The 20436-nt window shown below is 29.7% G+C and overlaps 2 protein-coding genes across 2 annotated transcripts; both read left to right on the top strand.

Annotated features, from left to right (window-relative positions):
- Nucleotides 1-117: 117 nt before the first annotated feature.
- On the top strand, nucleotides 118-7588 carry LOC114173287 (homeobox-leucine zipper protein MERISTEM L1-like). Its single transcript, XM_028057576.1, has 13 exons — nucleotides 118-242; nucleotides 391-496; nucleotides 3733-4020; nucleotides 4125-4242; nucleotides 4380-4568; nucleotides 4677-5111; nucleotides 5204-5305; nucleotides 5510-5710; nucleotides 5832-6006; nucleotides 6150-6421; nucleotides 6523-6618; nucleotides 6695-7078; nucleotides 7236-7588. Exons 3-12 carry the CDS (start codon nucleotides 3794-3796, stop codon nucleotides 7058-7060), a joined length of 2181 nt encoding a protein of 726 aa, XP_027913377.1. The 5' UTR covers nucleotides 118-242; nucleotides 391-496; nucleotides 3733-3793; the 3' UTR covers nucleotides 7061-7078; nucleotides 7236-7588.
- An 8941-nt stretch (nucleotides 7589-16529) lies between these two features.
- Nucleotides 16530-18644, top strand: LOC114171220 (tryptophan synthase beta chain 1-like). Its single transcript, XM_028056393.1, has 5 exons — nucleotides 16530-16933; nucleotides 17047-17406; nucleotides 17489-17922; nucleotides 18027-18121; nucleotides 18210-18644. The coding sequence occupies exons 1-5, from the start codon at nucleotides 16604-16606 to the stop codon at nucleotides 18392-18394; spliced, it is 1404 nt and encodes a 467-aa protein (XP_027912194.1). The 5' UTR covers nucleotides 16530-16603; the 3' UTR covers nucleotides 18395-18644.
- Nucleotides 18645-20436: the final 1792 nt, after the last annotated feature.

The following is a 20436-nucleotide window of genomic DNA, read 5'->3' as shown; positions in this document are numbered from 1 at the left end:
TTAACTCCATGCTGCCAAACCTCTCCAATTGTTCTTCACTTTCACAACCCCTAACCTTCTATTTATTCATTTCATCTCTTCTTTCTTCTTCTCTCTCTCTCTCTCTTTTCACTTTGGCCCACACAAGCATTTCTCTTAAACGCCATTGTCAGCCTCTCACTCACCACTCCTCCCACACACACTTTTCTTACAACCACAACCACAACCGTCTCAGTTCTCATCGACACATAACAAAAACTAAGGTTCACTTCTGAGTCACATTCAAATACTTTATTCATTCAACTCTACCAATATTATTATTCTATTTTCTGTTTCATTTTCGTTTCATTTTGGGTGCCAACCTTTACTTATAAGAATCACCTAATCCTGCATCTTAATCTGAAATGATAGGGGCATGAAGTTATGCAGAGACAGCGACATGCGTTAGACGACGAATGTTTTTATCAGAGAGTGGAACACTTCGTTCATTGCAATCATCTTCAGGTTAATCCAACAGGTCATCACTTAATTTCTTATTTTCTCTCCTGGTTAAACACTAAGAACAAATTCAAAACTTAAAACATTCTCTTACTCTTTATGGGGGACAAAACTAATTCTAACTTAGATAGATTTTGCATGTTTTTACTTGAACTGCAATTTGAATAGTGGAAAATTTTAACATTTTCTTATTCTTCGTGATGTTAAAATTAAGGGAAAAGGTTTTATTAATTAATTGTTGATGTCAGAAGAATTTAATTCCGGCCTAGAGAAATTTTCAGGTTTTATTTATCTTAATAGTTAATTAGTAATGTTAAAATATGAATACGTTGTATTTTTATTATCATTCTTTTAATGGATTATAATTCCCTTCTATTACTCATTTTTTGCTTTAATGAACTTAAGTAGAAGGGATGAAGATATTGAATAAAAAAAAAATCAATTTTTAGTATTTATTTGTGAGAAATATAATGGGAGAGAAAGTTTCTTATGTGATGTCAGAAGAAGAAAAAATAAAAAACTCTTCTCCCATCTTTGGCATGAAATGGGCCGGGCTCAAATGACCCGTTACTCCTCGTTTTTTAATTTTTAAAAGTAAATATTTTTTGTAACATGATTTTCTTAAAAATAATTAAATAACTTTATTTAAGGTGGTTATTGCAAAAAGTTGTATATTGTTTATTTATTTATTTACTTTCATTCACCTAAATAGTTAGAGAAGATTATCTCTTTCTTATTCTCGTTTATTTTGTGTTACAAAAAAATTTCTAACTTTTGAGTGAATAATTCTAACCCTCTTAGAAATAATGCTACTTTCTTTTTGTATGAAAGTATTAAATGAATTGTATATATATTAAGTATTTTAAGAAAAATAATTTGTACGAAGATATAACATTGTTATTTAAAAAAAAAAATATAACAATTATATCTTCGTACAAATTATTTTTATTAAAAGTTTACTATTTATTGATATTAATATCTTTATCTTTTTATTTTTACTTCTCTTCCTTAACCATAATTTTTTAGCACTTCCAAATTGGTACCTTCTTTGTCAACCTTTATTGTAATTTTGTAGGTCTTTGACTGTAGATTGAATTTGAGTAATGCTGTATCTTCAAACAAAATTTCTCCACGTTAATCTTTAAAGCCTTTATTGACCTATGAAATTAGCATGGCAATTAAAACTATGAACTAATAACACTTAAATTTGGAATTTTAATGAAGTCATAATAATGATACATTGCATAGTTACTACCCTTTTTACGTTTACGTTGCTCCTTCATTCTTCTATCTTAAACTTGTTATAAAAAGGAGTCTTAATAATATATATTATTTATTATAAAAAAAATAGTTAAAATAGTGTTGTGATTGGGAACTCTTGTTATCATTGTCTTAGTTACTATTTTCTTACTTTTATCATTGGCATCACTTCTATAATTATAATAATAATAATTATTATTATTATTATCATTAATATTATATTACTATAATAATTATTAACAACAGCACATATTTTCATTTAAATTTGATATAGTCCAACCCATTATGAGTAAAAATGAATTTCATATCAACTTAAAATTATAGTTCTACACTCTAATTAACCAATTCAAACAGAAAGGATAAGTTTTCTTTTTAATAATTATATGCTAGAATTTTAGTTTGACGTGTACAAAAGCTTTAGACTATCTCATTAGTGAAAAAGTTGTTTAAAGTTAAACAATATTATCAAACTAAAAATTATTTTATATAAGGAAGTAAAAGATAAAATGCTTTAACTATAGTGTAAGATTAAATACAAGACTTTAAAATTAAGCTAGTATTGGTTTAAATTATATGTAAGGTGCTTAAATCTAACATGTTAATATGCTTAAAATTAAAACAAGCAACTCTTTTTACGCACTTATTCACTGTGATGCTCTGCTATACTTAAATGAAAGCATCAAAAGAAAATTCAATTCATTTTATATTTTTTTTAAATTTCAAAATAGTCACTACATTTTTATTTTATTCAAATAAAATTATGTTTGGTATCACTATAAGCTTTCACATTTCAATTATGTTTGACATTCCAAAATCCATAAATTATTTGTCATACTATAAAAATTTATTAAAATAAATAAACAAATAAAGGAATACAAAACATTTTCATTTTATCAACTATATGAAATTTTTTAAGAAGGTATTGTAAGAAATTTTAAATTATTCCTTGTATTTGTATTCGATAAACATTAAGATCCGATATAAAGTATTCAAATTCTCCCATGTAACAAAAATCGTATTGAGCTGGGTTTTTTTTTCTTCTAAAGACGTATTTATACGTCGTATTTTGTTAAAACTGTTTTTTATTGGTTTATTTAAACAACATTAAATGAACATTTACTTAAATGGTTGCGGTCACCTAAAAAATATAAATGTAATAAATTTATTAGATTTTAACAAGTAAAATAGTAAATGTTAACAATTGTGTCCTTTATTACAAATGAAGATACTTATTACTCCCTTTTATCAATATTTTTAAACCACATATCTCGATGGCTTTTTATTTTCTTTGGTCCGTTTGTTGTATAATATCAATGAATAATATTTTTTTAATTCCACCATTAACAGTTAATTAATGAACGTTTTTGGATAACGAAAGTAGATCAAATGTTAGCAAAATATCTTTTAGAGAACAGGTTTAATCAGAAATTATTTACTATTGCTTCATTTTTTGAGTTTATCCATTTTGAATGATGTGTGTGTTTTTTTTCCTCTTATCCTAATGGTCACTAATAAGTTAATATTTATAAAAAAATAATAATAAGGCTTTTCTATAAATTGATAGTTTAATTTTTATTTCATAATCATTAAACTTTCAAAAATAATAAGAAAATATAAAATAAATAAGAGCATTAATAAACAATTTTTGTATTTTTGTGTTATTAACTCTACTAATAATTTTGGTGTCATATATGGACAACTGACAAATTGGTATTTGTATTTTTTTAATTTATGGTATTAATGCCTTTATTTTTTTAATATATTTTATTTATTATATTTTGAAAGAAATAGCATTGCTCATTTATTATACCAAAAATATTAAATATTTACCTTACCTAGTTATGAACATTTAATGTATTAAACTTTTAACGTACTCATCATATTAAACCTTATAAAATATATTCTTACGGGCACGCGTACACAATATATATGTGCTACTTCTTCCTCTCCGCATCTTTGCTCGTGTTAAATGTTTTTGAATTCCTGTGTTGACAGACCAGAAAAGAAGAGAAGAACAGAAGAAGCTCGTGGCTCCTTAACTTGAGGATTTAACTCAATGTTTCACACAAACATGTTTGATTCTCACTCTCACATGCTTGATATGTCACCACACAAAACTACTTTCTCTGAAGCTGACCCGGGAAAGCCCAGAGATGATGAATATGAAACCAAGTCTGGCACTGACTTGGACGCTCCTTCCGGCGACGACCAAGACCCCAACCCAAGACCCAGAAAGAAGGGTTACCGTCGCCACACACAGCGCCAGATAGAAGAAATGGAAGCGTAATCACTCACCCTTATATTTATGACTCTTTATTATTATATCTCATGATAACGTCATATATATATATATATGTTTGCTTACTTGGTGTTTTTGTTTTCATCAGCTTCTTCAAGCAGTGTCCTCACCCAGACGACAAGCAAAGAAAAGAACTGAGCCGGGATTTGGGGTTAGAGCCTTTGCAAGTCAAGTTTTGGTTCCAAAACAAGCGCACCCAGATGAAGGTAAGTAAAAGAGAGACTCTAAACAACATATACCTTTACATTGGTTGTATATATAAATTTATGAACCTCTGCAGTATAGTTAATTTGTTTTTTCTTTAAATGAGATTCACTCTTCTTAAATTATGTTGGCGGTGTAGACTCAGCATGAACGACATGAAAATTCTATTCTGAAGGCCGAAAACGAAAAGCTTCGCGCTGAGAACAACAGGTACAAGGAGGCCCTAACCAATGCTACATGCCCCAACTGTGGAGGACCAGCTGCCCTTGGCGAAATGTCCTTCGACGAACAGCACTTGAGGATTGAGAACGCTCGGTTAAGAGAAGAGGTACGTCGGGTCCTGTGCATATATAGTGTAAAAGATTATTATTCAATGTTTCTTTTCTTCTTCAGCGTATAACCAAGCTTCTTTTGCATGGAAAAAAAAAATCTTTAGATTGATAGGATTTCAGGAATTGCGGCCAAGTACGTTGGAAAACCCGTGACATCTTCGTACTCCAACCTTTCATCACTCAACAACAATCACATGCCTGTCGGGAACTATGGAGCACAGTCAGGCACTGTAGGAGAAATGTATGGTGGTAGTGACCTTTTCAGGTCACTCCCAGCTCCAGCTGATGCTGACAAGCCCATGATCGTGGAGCTTGCTGTTGCAGCGATGGAGGAACTCACAAGACTAGCTCAGGCTGGAGACTCGTTATGGGTCCCCGGGAACCACCACTGTGAGATTCTGAATGAAGAAGACTATTTGAGGACTTTCCCTAGCAGAGGTTTAGGTCCCAAACCTCTGGGCTTGAGATCTGAAGCTTCAAGGGAATCTGTGGTGGTCATCATGAATCACATTAACCTCATCGATATCCTTATGGATGTGGTGAGTGATAATCAGACAAAGCTCTTTACAATCTGTGCTACGGTCATATGTATTATAATTTTGAGAATGACATTCATTGTTACCGGTTTCAGAACCAATGGTCAACTATGTTTTGCGGTATTGTCTCGAGAGCATTGACCCTTGAAGTCCTTTCAACTGGAGTAGCAGGAAACTACAATGGAGCCTTGCAAGTGGTACTCATCTTTCTATCTTTCTTCTGTATCATCTACTTGTATAGTTGACAAACAACCTTATTTCTCCTGAAGCAGCACATACATTGATTCATAAAAAAACATATATCTTTCTTCTACTTCTCTAACCTCTTACAAGATTTGTTGATACCATCGAGGAGTACCCATCATTTGCTCTAACAATGTGTTTTTTCTTTAATGTTTCAGATGTCTGCAGAGTTCCAAGTCCCTTCACCGCTTGTTCCTACTCGTGAGAACTATTTCGTAAGGTACTGTAAGCAGCAACCGGATGGGATATGGGCGGTGGTGGATGTTTCTTTGGATAATCTGCGACCCAGTACGATCTCAAGAAGCCGAAGAAGACCCTCTGGATGTTTAATTCAAGAATTGCCAAATGGTTACTCCAAGGTAGAAAAAAAAAACACACTTTCTAGCTTTACATTTCCACGGTTTATAATATGAAGGCAACATTCCAAGAAAACAGAATTATAATTTAATCTGTTGGTGCCTTCTTCTTCTTATGTATCAGGTTACATGGATCGAACATGTAGAAGTGGATGATAGGGCGGTGCATAGCATATATAAAACCCTAGTCAATTCCGGTCTCGCCTTTGGAGCTAAACGCTGGGTGGCTACATTAGACAGACAATGCGAACGTCTTGCCAGTTCAATGGCCAACAACATACCAGCTGGGAACCTCTGTGGTATGTTTATCAACTTAGTTTTTCAAGCTCCTTCAATTTTAAGATCGTATTATAAATTTTGTTTGTTAATATAAGATGTGCATATACTCAAATAGATGAGTAGCAGCGTGTGATCTTGTTTCCAATATCCTCAAAAAATGCAGTGATAACCAGTGCTGAGGGAAGAAAAAGTATGCTGAAGCTGGCAGAGAGAATGGTTATTAGCTACTGCACTGGTGTAGGTGCTTCTACTGCACATGCTTGGACAACACTGTCTGCAACTGGATGTGATGATGTAAGGGTCATGACTAGAAAGAGCACTGACGAACCTGGCAGACCACCCGGTATAGTGCTCAGTGCTGCCACTTCTTTCTGGCTCCCAGTTCCTCCAAAGAGGGTTTTTGATTTCCTACGCGATGAAAACTCAAGAAATGAGGTATGCATAATATTTCAGTACTTACATCTTTTATATCCATGTTTATAAGAAATCAGCAATTCATACCTGAAGCTGATACATTCAATTCAATACATTCACAGTGGGACATTCTCTCTAATGGGGGTCTAGTTCAAGAATTGGCACACATAGCAAATGGCCGTGATCCTGGCAACTGTGTCTCCCTACTTAGAGTCAATGTAAGTTGCTGCTATAACATCCATTTCATGATACATATCATATAACTTATCAATATTTCTCATGTATATGCTGCAGAGTACAAATTCAAGCCAAAGTAATATGCTGATACTTCAAGAGAGTTGCACTGATTCTACTGGATCATATGTAGTTTATGCTCCTGTGGATATTGTAGCTATGAATGTAGTGTTGGGTGGAGGGGATCCAGATTATGTTGCCTTGCTTCCCTCAGGCTTTGCTATTCTTCCTGATGGACCTGGAATAAACGGTGGGTCAATACTTGATGTTGGATCAGGAGGTTCTCTACTCACAGTTGCCTTCCAGATCTTGGTTGATTCAGCCCCAACAGCAAAACTATCTTTGGGTTCAGTGGCAACTGTTAACAGTCTAATTAAGTGCACAGTTGAAAGGATCAAGGTCGCAGTGATACGTGACAACACCTAATCTCAGAACCTTCACATGGTAATCAAATTTTACTATTTAAAGGGTGATGTTGATTTTGCATGAATCATTGAAGTGCTTATGCAGAATGAATCTCCAGGAGATAGAGGTTTTGTTTCGTTAATGGCGTAGTAAAAACAAGCAAACCTTTCTGATAATACTGTTTTCCTTTCTGCAGTGTTATAACAAGGGTAGTAGAGGTGAAAGTAAAAAGCTCAGAGTGGTGCCTATTTCGTTTTCAAAAGAGGGAAAGAAGTCAATGAACGCACCTCGGAGAATCACTTCAATGGTAGAACTTTGGAGAATCTTAGGTTCGGGTATTGACTTTCACTGATGAAAACTAAAATAGTTCCATCCAGCTTTTAAGATTTTAACTTAGAATAACAGCAAATTTTCATGTTCCCTATTTATTTTTAGTGCAGTATTTGTAGGCCTAAGCAAACTTTGCTGAAGTGGGTTATGTTAGCTTTTTCTATTGTATTGTAAACTAAAGCAAATTTTCGTCTATTTTTCAAGTGTTCTTTTAAAGTTGCCGAGTATGTGTATGTTGATCATCGCAGTTTTACCCTATCCGTTCTACTATAAACTTATTATAACTAGTCAATATGGTTCAAAATTTCAATCATGAGGTAGGTATAGGGAATCATCTAAGATATGTTGATGAAAAACATTCTCATGAATTATTAAAGAAACTATCAATATCTGAAAATTCTTTCAGTGGATAATTATTTGCAAGTATGATGCATTCATTGACTTGAAATTTTCCGAACCCTACCTAAATTAGGGTAAAATGTCTTTCACGGTTGAGGTAATTAAACGTTAGATGGCAATAGTTGGTACCTTATATAACTCAATTCTCTATATTGCATATCCTACTAACCTATAGTCATGAATTTAAGAGGATACCAGTTTTTTTGCCAGTGTAATTGTTTGAGTAAAATAGTTTTAATTTCCTTTCTGAACATTATAATTATGTATGATTGGTTGTGAAAAAAATTTCAAAGAACCAATATCACTTTGAATAATTCTTGTGTTGAGATTTTTTGTTGTTGTTTATGGTATGGGCTAATATTATGGCCTTAGAAATAATTATTTTAACGTAAACCAAACTGAACGTATTTTATAGTATTAAATGGTTTTCTAATCATATCTCTGGGTGAATTATTCTCCTATTTTGTGATGATCGATTTTTAATTTGACTGGTGATTTTTAGTACGTTTTTTTATTAGTGTTTTTTTATATATATAAACATAAATTGATTTTTTTGTCTATTCTTATAACTACTTTTAAAATCATATTTATTATTAATTGTTCATTGATTGATAATATAATTTTTTTTATATCAGCAACATATAAAAATTAAACTCTAAAATAATGATTTTCATTACTACTATTTTTCTCTCAAATGATTGATCTCTTTTGGGGTATTTTTTTTATCATGGAACTAATATAGGTTGATCATTATTTATTAAAATGATTAAATTTTTTAAAATTTTGACTATATTATTGAGATGAAGATATTTTATTAATTAAATTATAGGTTTATATAACTATACAAGATATTGTATAATTAGAATTCCTTTGATTTAACTATGATTTGTAAGAATAACATGTTATAAGATTAAATTATCTGTATAAAAATATATATGAATGAAAATCAATAAAATGAATCATATGTTTTAATTAATATGAATAATCATGTTACCATTCAACCATGAGTTTTTTTCAAAGATATTACTTAATATGACTAAATTATTTGATTAAAAATATCAGTAATGCGCCTAATAAGTTATAATGAAATTTAATTTATTTAGACATGATTATCAACTTCTTAAAATATATATATATATATATATATATATATATATATATATATATATATATATATATATATATATATATATATATATATATATTAACTATAATAAATTCACGGTACTAAATTAATTATTTATTCGGGAAAAAATTAAACTTCTTTTGTCATAGATTATTATATTTGAATTTACTGTATAAAATAAGAGTCTGATTTTGGTTATAAATTAAGTTGGGATAAAATATTCTACCGGCTATCAATATTGATTACTTTTAGCAAATTTTACTGATGATGCTATTGATTTTTTTTTTTTTAAATATATTTCAAGTTAAGCCTTGGTGAGATGCAAAAATGGTAAATGGTTGACTACTAAATGACACCAAGAAATGGACACTCGATTTATTATGTGGATTGTTACAATTCCACGTGTTAATATTAAAACTAAGATAATAATAATTTGACATTAGAGGAATTTCTTTCACAGTTTATTAATTTTAAAAGTTAATAATTATTTAGATGTTATTGTAATTTATGTTACCAGTTCTTGTTTATATGGAAACCGTACGTGTAGTAGTTCACACAATTTCACACCGTATCAAGTTATATATATATATATATATATATATATATATATATATATATATATATATATATATATATATATATATATGAATTTGCTTGAATGATCATACTTTATAGATTTTTGTTTAGATATAATTTGAATTTTAAGTTAATATTAATCCATTCATTAAAGCATAATTAAATGAAACTGTATTTGTAAGTAAATCTTGTTTTATGGAAAATATAGAACTTATTTTTAAGATATTTTTTGTGCTCCTTAAATTGATATTCTTTTGTGTAATTTGTTATGAATTGTTCTTCAAATACAAGTGCTTTATAATATATTATTCTTCTGTGCATTAAACAAAATTTTATAACATACTTAATGCCACATAAACATGTTTTCATATAAGAAAAATATTAAGATTGTAATTCTTGCTGTCAGTCGTGTTCAAAAATATTTGCATTTGTTTGAAAGTTTGGATATTAAATAATTTTGAAATGCTATGCAAAAAAATAAGAACCCTAGTTCTGTTACTATGCAATACTCAATAAGAAAAATAAAGATTCCAATTTTATCTTCTACAAGTTTGAGATTTTCAGTATTTTATTTTCTCTTCTCTTTTCTCATTTTGTTTTACATTTCATACATCATTTCAAACCTAAAAAAAATTCTCACTCAACCATTTCAAACTGTCATCTTTATATTTCATTTATTAACCACTTTTCACTTCCAGTACTCCCCTATCCCCTATCTCTATTCAGAAACAAATATTGCAATAATTTTAAAAGTAAATTATTATTAATATATATATATATATATATATATATATATATATATATATATATATATATATATATATAAAATTAAGAAAACTTGTACTCTCCACTATTTAAATTGTTCTTTTAGCATTTAAAATATACTTCACTTTAAAAAAAGTATGTATTATAAATTTAATAAAATATAATTTTCATGATAAGAAAGTATTATTTATTATTATAATTTTTATGGCATAAATAATAAACATTAATATCCCTATGTAATAAGTTAAAATGCTTTCTAAGAAAAATAAGACAACTTATTTTCTATGTTTGGTAGAACAAAATTACTGTGCAACAGAAAACTTAAAACCCCAAATATGTAAAGACATAAAAAATTGAACAAGAGTTGGTGAAACCATTGAATGTTGTTATAAACAAGAGCATTCAGAGGTCCTTAAGTAGGTGCTTTTTTTTAAAGAGGTGTGAGGCATGAAAATGATTCTACGCCTAAAGTTCTGGTGGGGGTTAAACAAACTCCTACCACTATAAAATTCGTCCATTTTAACAATATATTTCATAAAGTATTTTTTAAAGGCATTTTTATAATTGATAAAAAAGTATTAGTTATAAATGGGTTACGAGTGATACTTATTTACTAATGTTATAAATTAGAAAAAAATCTTAATCAATACTCTTTTAATAAATTGGACTTCAGGCTTTTGCAAATATATTATATCTTCGATACAATTGTATGTTTAGATTTTTTTTTTTTAATATTTTGGGTCTATACAAAAATGCATTTTATTTATATTTTGTCTTCTGAGAGTTTAAGTGTTATTTATGAATTTTGCATGTTGAAAATGAGATATAATATTCATAAATTTTAATTTCTGATATTCTTTGTCTTTACTGATATATTATATATATTATAGACATTCCTAATGTTCTCACTTTTTATTTATATATTAGTTATCGTTTATAAAACAAATTATAAAAAATATGCCTTATTAATTAGTTTGAAATATATATATATATATATATATATATATATATATATATAATATTTTATTACCAGATGTTAAATTTTCATTATAGTTTTGAATGGTTTGGACATGTAGTCCCAAAATATTTTCAAGTATTGACTATACACAAAATATTACTATTATAATGGTGTGTTTGGTATGGTAAATTTAATATTCATAAGGAAAGATGAGTCCATTGGTCAGAATTTTGAGTATTTGGTACGGATGTTAGTAGATATGTGTGAAGAAATTTTGAAGGCAAAAACATTGTGTGAAATTGAGAGAAGTTGGGAATTCATGGATACGGCGTGAATGATTATTTTGTTTTCATTTATTTATTTCATTTTCTATTTTTTTTTTGAATTATTATTGTCAATTAATAAATAATATTCGTTGAAAAATACCTCATTTTATTTTTTAATTAATTTTTTAAAAAAATATTTATATTTTAAAATATATATGAATAATAGTTTTAGCTTTCCAAAAAAAATAACATTATTTAGTTCAAACAAACAAATTCAATACATAAAAAGTTAATACTTTGATTTTAATATATTTCCATTATACCAAACCATCTCATTTTCCATTCAGATAATCTCTCAGCAATACTCAAAAATTGACCCTTCCAATTAATAAGATAGATTAATTACTTTATATTTAATTTTGTTCCGAGACTTATATTAATTAGATATAAGATTAATTCATAGTAAAAATTTCATCTTACAATGTAAATTTTTAAAATTGAATTAGATTGAAAACTCATTATCATTATCATAATCATGAATTATAGTTTAGTCTAAATAATTTTTTTTTATATATTGAGTTTATTATTTTACTCATATTATCGATCATTAATGTTTAATATTACAAGTATGAGAGAATAGATTAGAAGTCTCTTATTAATTGGATACCAGATTAATTTATAATATATAAATTATTGTAAAATTATTAAAAACCAATTTTATAAAATTAAATTAAAATTAAAATTTATCTTTTAGTAATGACAATCTCATATATATAACCACTTTATATTAATTATTTAGTTATTTTCCTTCTTTAATTATAAAAAACTTTGATATTTTCTAACCAATTATGTCTTACTCTCTTACCCTCTTACCGGCCGGCGTGTACCTTCTTCTTCGTCTTCGTTATCGTATGTCTCCTTGCCGCAGCCAATCTGCGGTTACAGTACACTACAGAGCCTCGTAATTATATACTGTCATACCTAAGCGAAGCGAAGATTACGTATACGTAATAATTATTACCCACATACCTATTCACTACGTTGCTTCACAATACTGTTAAAAGTAATATATACCGTATAATGGATTAGAACCGATGGAGTGTGAAGGAGATTTGGGTGGGGATTTAGCGCAGTTATAGTTCGAAATTGAATGGTCTGGCGTAACAGTTAATTGGTGGAAGAGTAGATTAAAAGTTTTGCAGAATGTGCAGAAGGTACATACCTATATACATGATGCAGCAGCGCTAGCACAAATGAAATTGCATTATATGTATATGCAGTTAATAAGAAGGAAGATGATAAGCACTGGAAAACTGAGAAAAAATCAGTTGCTCATTTATATCGTTGTGGCCGGAAATTAAGAATCAAGAGCAGAGAGCGACGTCATTTTTGGAGCTCCATCACCGACTTCTGCTCAAGAACACTGATGCAGAGGCGTAGTTGAAGGTGGCAGAAGCCGTAGGGTTATTATTAATTTCATCAGACAAAAGAAGGAACTATAGGAAGGAATCAGAATCTATGAATACATAAAACACAACACTTAATTCACTTTTTTAGGTTAGCTAGGAACTAGGTGCTCACTGTTTTTTTTTCCTCTCTCTTTCTGGCGGGTGAAGTTCATTTTTAAATGCTGCCATAGAAGTGAAGGTACATGAAGCATGATGATTCTGCATCAAGTACCCTTCTCAAAATTAGAGCTGGAATATGAATCTTCCATTACACTGTTCTAACCGGTTAGCTTTTGTTTGTGAATGTGTATTATAGAATTTTCATTAATTAATGAAAGCTACCTCTTTCTTAATTATTCGGGTCTTTTTTTATTTTATTTGTTTTTCAAAATGAATGATTAATTAGATACTAACATAAACGTTTAAAGCATTGAAATTATGGTATGAAATGCAATCTAATAAATATTCCATAACATTAGCATGTTATGTCTCCATACATATGATAAAAAAAAACATGTTACACGATATCATACAAAAACATATGATTATTATATGTCTCTCTCTCACTTGAATGAAAAATCAAATATTATTGTGGGCTTATTATACATGAATTGAAGCTAAGTAGGAAAGAGAAAACAAGCCTATGTTGAAAAAAGCGCTAGGTTAAAGGTGTCGTTGAAATGAGTGATTTTAATAAAAACAAAACACACGTTTTCTGTTCCGTGATCCCTACAAATGAAACTCATAGAAGTTGTTTAAAAATTGTGTTCTTCTTCGTTTACTAGTCTATTCTTTTCCTAACCCACCGAACCTACTCATATTATTAGAAATATAAATGATAAAAAAAATTAAATAGAATGAAAGTGAGTGAGAGGGAGTTAAATCCAAATTCAAACCCAATAGATACAGTAAATTCGTAAAAGGCCCACTGAAGGTGAAGTTGAGCATGATGATGAACAGCCACATTGGTCCAGCCCGTGAAGGATCTAGTTTATAGGGTGGGGCTGGGGGACCTTGTCCTCTGAATTTTTTAATTATACAATTTTTTTAATATAGTATATTATAAATAGATTTTATTTTATGTTGTATTGATATAATTATGAAATGATATAGTTAATTGATAAAATATGTTATCTAGTCGATATTCTCATCTTTTTGGGCGTATTGTAACACCGTGCCTTTTTCTTATTTCCTTTAAATATGTTTTTTCACTTTAAATTTATTTCTCTAATTTATTGGAACGATCTTCCATATTTTTTACAATCATATCGAATTTTTGTGTAAATGGTGGAGAATAAAAAAAATAAAACGAAAAAAAAATGTGAATTTTTTGATAACATTTTGCAAGTATAGATTTAGAGACGTGGAAGATCTTCTTTCGACAAAGTAAAAAGTGTTGCCATTTTTGTGGTTCTTTTAGATCGGACATACTTTTCTATTTTTTTTTTTTAGAGCACCATATATAAATTCGACAGAGAAGAATAATAAGTTATTGTAAAAGTAGAATAACACTAAAATATGATTGGTTGTGATTTAAGAAAAAAAAAATCTAAAACCAGCATAGTGGTTTGGTAAGTTATTTTGATACTTTCTACTAATGGCTGACACTGTTTTGGCAAACTCTGGACTACCCAAATTCGGCCCAAAGGTTTACAAAAATAAGGCCAGTCGAACCAAATCAGTTCAGGGTGTTACTTTCGGCACCCTATCAATTTTCTTATTTTACCCCATTAAAGCTTCTGAAAAAAAAATTGGAATAGGAATAAGTGAGTGTTTTCCAGAAAAGTGAGTGAGTATCTTTCGAAAACATGTTTCTGAAAGTGATTTAATGCGTTTCGAAAAATAAAATCCAAAATGATGAGGTGATGGAAGATATTTTATGGGGGCGTAGAAAGTTAAAGCCATGAGTTTATCTAATTAACAAGTCCAATCAAAACTTGAAAAAACATTTGGGCCTTTGTTTTAAAATAAAAAAAATCGGTAGGACTTGAAGTGGAAGACATAATCCATTGGTTGGCTCTTCTTTTTGTACCTCCATAATTTCTTTCTACTCGTTCACCTTCATAGATCAAACGAAAAGACCATTTTTAATTTAAAATGTATTTTTTATTTTATATTTCTATTTCAGGTTGTACAATTTAAAATATCTATAAATTATACATTTCAGAATTTAAAATTAAATTAAAAATTTTAAATATTATAAAGATGCATAAAGAAAAGAAAGATTGAAGAATTTAAAATTAAATTAAAGTTTTTAAAAATATAAAGATGCATAAAGAAAAGAAAGATCGAGAAAGAAGCGTTGTCACTTAAGACAATTCTCATCCCAAATGTCACTCTCATGTAATTTAACTACCTTTCTATTTTTTGGTGCCAATATTTCAGAATTAAAAACGTCCAATTTAAAATAATATCATTTTAATTACATTTTTTGTTTTATAACTTGAAATATTATGTCATTAACATAAGTTATTAATGAAGTGACTTTTATTCACTTTAAAAGACGTGCCAAACTATATTTTTTCCTTCGGAGTTTTACACACACACACGTTTAAAAGGCAATAGGCGCGTCATAAGTGTGACATTGAAGTAAAAGCATGGCGTGGAATATCAAATCAATCGGTTCCTACCCATATAGTTCATAGATTAATAGAAGATGGTAAATCATGATCGTTAACAACAAGAACCTGCACAATTTTACTAAATTTTAAGCATAATTAATGTTGTACAGACATAATGAAAAGGTGTTGATTAAAAAAATGGATTTGGTTCATCCTAATACACCTCCACTTTATACTAAAATATAATTTAAATAATCATATATGAAATATTAAATTTATATTTAACATTCAGTGGATTCTATACAGATAAAAGTTTATTAAAAAAAACATAAATAGACAACAACTTTAAATTTGTATTAATTATTAATAATTATTAATTACGTAAGCTTTCATACTTTTCAACTCAAATAAAAAGAGCATATATTCTGAGTCTCAGAAGATCATCGGAAAGAAGAAAAAGTTAAATGTATTAAATTAACATAAAGGGTAATTATATTACGAGACTCAAAACAATTTTATCTATAATCTTTTATTGAAAAAAAATATTGCGTTACTAGTCTTAAATAAAAAATATTTTAGTACTTATTTTACTCAGAATTCATTTACATGTATTTTTTATTAAAAGTATCTTTTACATATATATTATTAGTTAGTATCCCAATGTTAAAATATAATTTTCTTAAAATAAAATTTACATGGTTTTCTTTTCTATAATCACTTTACACTCGTTATTTTATTTTATTTTTATTTCTTCAGCAATTAAAAAAGTTTAATGTTTTTTTAGTTAATGTATTTTCCTCACAAAGAGGTTCTCTGCGAAAAGATGCTAAATATAGCAATTAATTAGTACAAACTTACGGTAACCGTAGGATGTGGATGAGGATAAGTGTTTGGTGGAGCTGAGATTTGAACCTGTTTCCGTGAGTGAATAATGTGAAAAAAAAAAAAAAAAGCAATTATTGTCTCGAAACACGTTTTAAATATTTAAGGGTCCAAAGATTTTGTTTTGAAGAACGTGAACGCGGTGACATAAACCCAGGCACAGTATAAATATAGCCTGTGAAGAGACATTGTTGCAAGCAAACACAATTCTCTATCTCATTCCTGACTCACACAGAAACACCATACAATTCTCATGGCTTGTAAACTGCAAGGAACACTCATAAGGTGCCATTCCAGAAGTAGCAAGTTCATAGATCAGAAAGAGCGCGCTGCTTCTGTGGTGGCTCAAGCTCTCGTCACTCACCAAACTAAGCTCCCTCAGTTGAACGTTACCTACGTCCCCCCTCCAACACCCTCAATGGACAATAACCCTTTCCAAACTCCCCAGAAGAAGGAACTTCCCATTTCTACTTCGGGAAAGTTCGGTAGGTTTGGAGGCAAATTTGTACCTGAAACTATTATAGCCTGTTTGAGCCAGCTTGAAGCTGAGTTCAAAAAAGCCATGGCCGACGATGCTTTTCAGGTTAATTAATTACCCAAATTCATCAAATTCACTCTTATACTAATAGCTTAATGTTTATATATAAATAGAACAATTGAAAGCCTTTAATTTAACCTTTATGGGGGTCCCCACAGGCAGAGCTGGCGGAGGCGTTAAGAGACTATGCTGGCAGAGAGACACCTCTGTATCACACCAAACGATTGTCGGAGTATTATAAGAGCAGGAACAACGGGACAGGGCCTGATATATACTTAAAGAGGGAGGATCTCAACCACGGTGGCTCTCACAAGATGAACAACGCTCTTGCGCAAGCCATGATTGCTAAACGCATGGGATGCAAAAGCGTGGTCACCGCCACTGGCTCTGGACACCATGGCCTTGCAACGGCAGCAGCATGCGCAAAACTCGCTTTGGAGTGCACGGTTTTCATGGCAGCCAAAGACATCGAAAGACAGTATTCAAACGTGCGGTTGATGAAGCTGCTAGGAGCTCAGGTATAAACCATTTTCTCTGTTCTTTACCAAACATGTGCGTTGAAAAGAAGCAATTAGTAATGGATGATTTGTGGATGCATAGGTTGAAGCAGTTGATGGAGGGTTCAGAGATGCAGCATCGGATGCGTTTCGGTGTTGGGTGGGGGATTTGGAAAATAAATACCATTTGACGGGTTCGGCAGTGGGACCACACCCATGCCCGAGCATGGTTCGGGAGTTTCAGTCGGTGATAGGGAAAGAAACGAGGACGCAGGCGTTGGAAAAGTGGGGAGGGAAGCCAGATGTTCTGGTGGCTTGCGTGGGGACAGGGTCAAACGCTTTGGGTCTGTTTCATGAGTTTGTTGATGATGAAGATGTAAGGTTGATTGGAGTCGAAGGTGGGGGTTTGGGACTTGAGAGTGGCAAACATTCTTCAACGTTGAGCAAAGGAGAAGTGGGTGTCTACCATGGGGCCATCAGCTATTTACTACAGGACCAACATGGCCAAATTATCCATCCACATTCCATTGCCGCTGGGTCAGTGATTAAAATATTAGGGTTATTTAGTATTTGATATCTTTCCCACGTCACAAACATTAACCTTAAAAGCTTACTAACCCACATTTGATATGAACTTGCAGGATGGAATATCCAGGAGTTGGTCCAGAGTTAAGCTTTCTTAAAGAAAGTGGGAGAGCTGAATTTTGTTCTGCAACTGACGAAGAAGCTCTTGATGGTACTACTTTGGCCAAAAACATTTGTTACCATTATTTGAGTTATGAAAAACATTATACGAATTACTGATCCACTGACATATTATGCAGCTTACGAAAAAGTATGCAGATTAGAGGGCATATTTCCATCCCTGGAGGCAGCACATGCATTGGGTATCTTAGAAAAATTGGCTCCCACACTCTGCGATGGTACTAAAGTGGTTGTGAACTGTAGTGGGCGTGGAGATAAGGATGCGGCTATAGTCTTCAATCGCAGACTCTTGGACCCACAATGACAAAAACATTAGTTACCTAACTATTGTTTCTCCTTAAGCTCAATACCACCTTCACTGATGATGCTATACCAAAAATATACATATGCATGCATTGGTATAACCTAGTAAATGGTCGTAAATAATTATTTTCAGACCATTGACCTCCTCATATATGTTTATTTATTTGTATATAATAAAAGGGTCTCGACGAAAAAGAGATCAAATCTTTGCTGAGATTTGTTTTAAATCAATTCACAAAATCACAAATCAATTTCTTCCTTAATGTTAACGAAAATGAAATCGTATTGTAGGACCATACATGATTGAATTGAATTATGATAATAATATTTTGATTCTTTTTTTTTTATTTTTTATTTATTATTTTGATTATTTTTAATTATTATATTATATTAATAGAAAAAGTTAAATAGATAATTAAAGGATAATTGATATAATAAATTAAAAATTGATAAAAAAATATAAATTAAAATATTATTATCAATAAATTAATATTTTTTTATTTTCATCTCTCTCTAATATATTATATATTACGAAAAGGAGATCTTACCTTTCTAGAGAAATGATAATACATCATTACTGTTCAAGTACCACACGTACCACTAATTTGTTAAATAATATAACCATGTTTTCTCCCTCAATTCTCTCTCGTGTGCTTATGAAAAGAGACCTCCTTCTTCTTGATTACATTAGGTTAGATAATCAGTAGGTGGCACAGCACAACACCCACAAATTTGACAAGTTGAATTTCTCAACATGTTTTCTTTCAATAAAAATTAAAATAAAAAATAACTCAAAAAATAAATTTCTAAACCATATTATTTAAAAATATAAATATTCAATTATTATAACGTTAATCGTTAGTACGAAATTCATTTTTAACTATTAATAATAAATAAGTGATTTATTATATAAAATTAATAATTATTTTAATTAATTTAATTAAATACATTAATTAAAAAATCAAAAGTTTATAAAACATTTATATAAATATAAGGATGGAAATAATGAAATTTTTGTGTACTTTAAATAATTATGAAAGATGTGTCTTATCTTCATCTCATATCCATAACAGTATATTTACATTTGTCTCTTCCAATATTAATTAAATTATTTCATGTGATGCACGTATATGATACATGCATCGAATATGACATGTATTTGATATATTTATTTTAAAAATAATAAGATACGATACGTGATACATACGCGATATATTAATATTGAGAAGTGTACAATAATTCTTAAAAATATAATAAATATATGATATATGTGAAATAAATAAATAATAAAAATACTAAAATATAATTAAATAATCAAATGTGTGCATTAAACTATTTTATGTAATGAAACTGATTTTTATTTTTGGTGAAATATAATGTCATTTGAACAATCAAGGTCGTTATGAGAGGAAATGTACATGGATAACAAAGTGGATAGGATATGTGTATTAGTTTTTCCTATCATAACCGCTAAATAAATATATATTTCGTTGTATCTATATATGTGTAGATGTCCATTATACTAGTATCTACATATTTTTTTAATATTCGTGGATATTTATAAAAGAAAATTTTAATAGTGTAAATAATCCATTTAAATAGTGTTAAATGACAATTTACAAATAAATGATTTTTTTTAAAACAAAAATTAATAAAAAATAACTCATTCAAAATCAAAGTGTTAATGTTTTAATCATGTTTTTTTACTTTTTTTTTTAATTTATATTAAAGTATAGCGGGTACGGGTATTAACGGGTACGAATACTATAATACATGTACCTGCTCCATTAACATGTGGGTATAAAAAATACTCGTACCTATTATCTATAGGTATCCATTTATAATATTCATTTCTACTCGTTACGGATTTTATCTGCATATATCTATAGATACAAATTTTTTTTGACATCCTAAGGATATACTTCAGGGATGTGAATGAATTTTGTAAACATTAAATAATAGTTGAAAGATACGATGAAAAATTATGTGACATGAAAAAAAAAAATTATTGAGATATTATTGTGATATAAGTGAGGTGGTTGG

The sequence above is a fragment of the Vigna unguiculata genome, chromosome 2 (genome assembly GCF_004118075.2).
Source record: "Vigna unguiculata cultivar IT97K-499-35 chromosome 2, ASM411807v1, whole genome shotgun sequence".
NCBI classification, from domain to species: Eukaryota; Viridiplantae; Streptophyta; class Magnoliopsida; order Fabales; family Fabaceae; genus Vigna; species Vigna unguiculata.
This window is presented reverse-complemented; position numbering and strand designations above follow the sequence as displayed.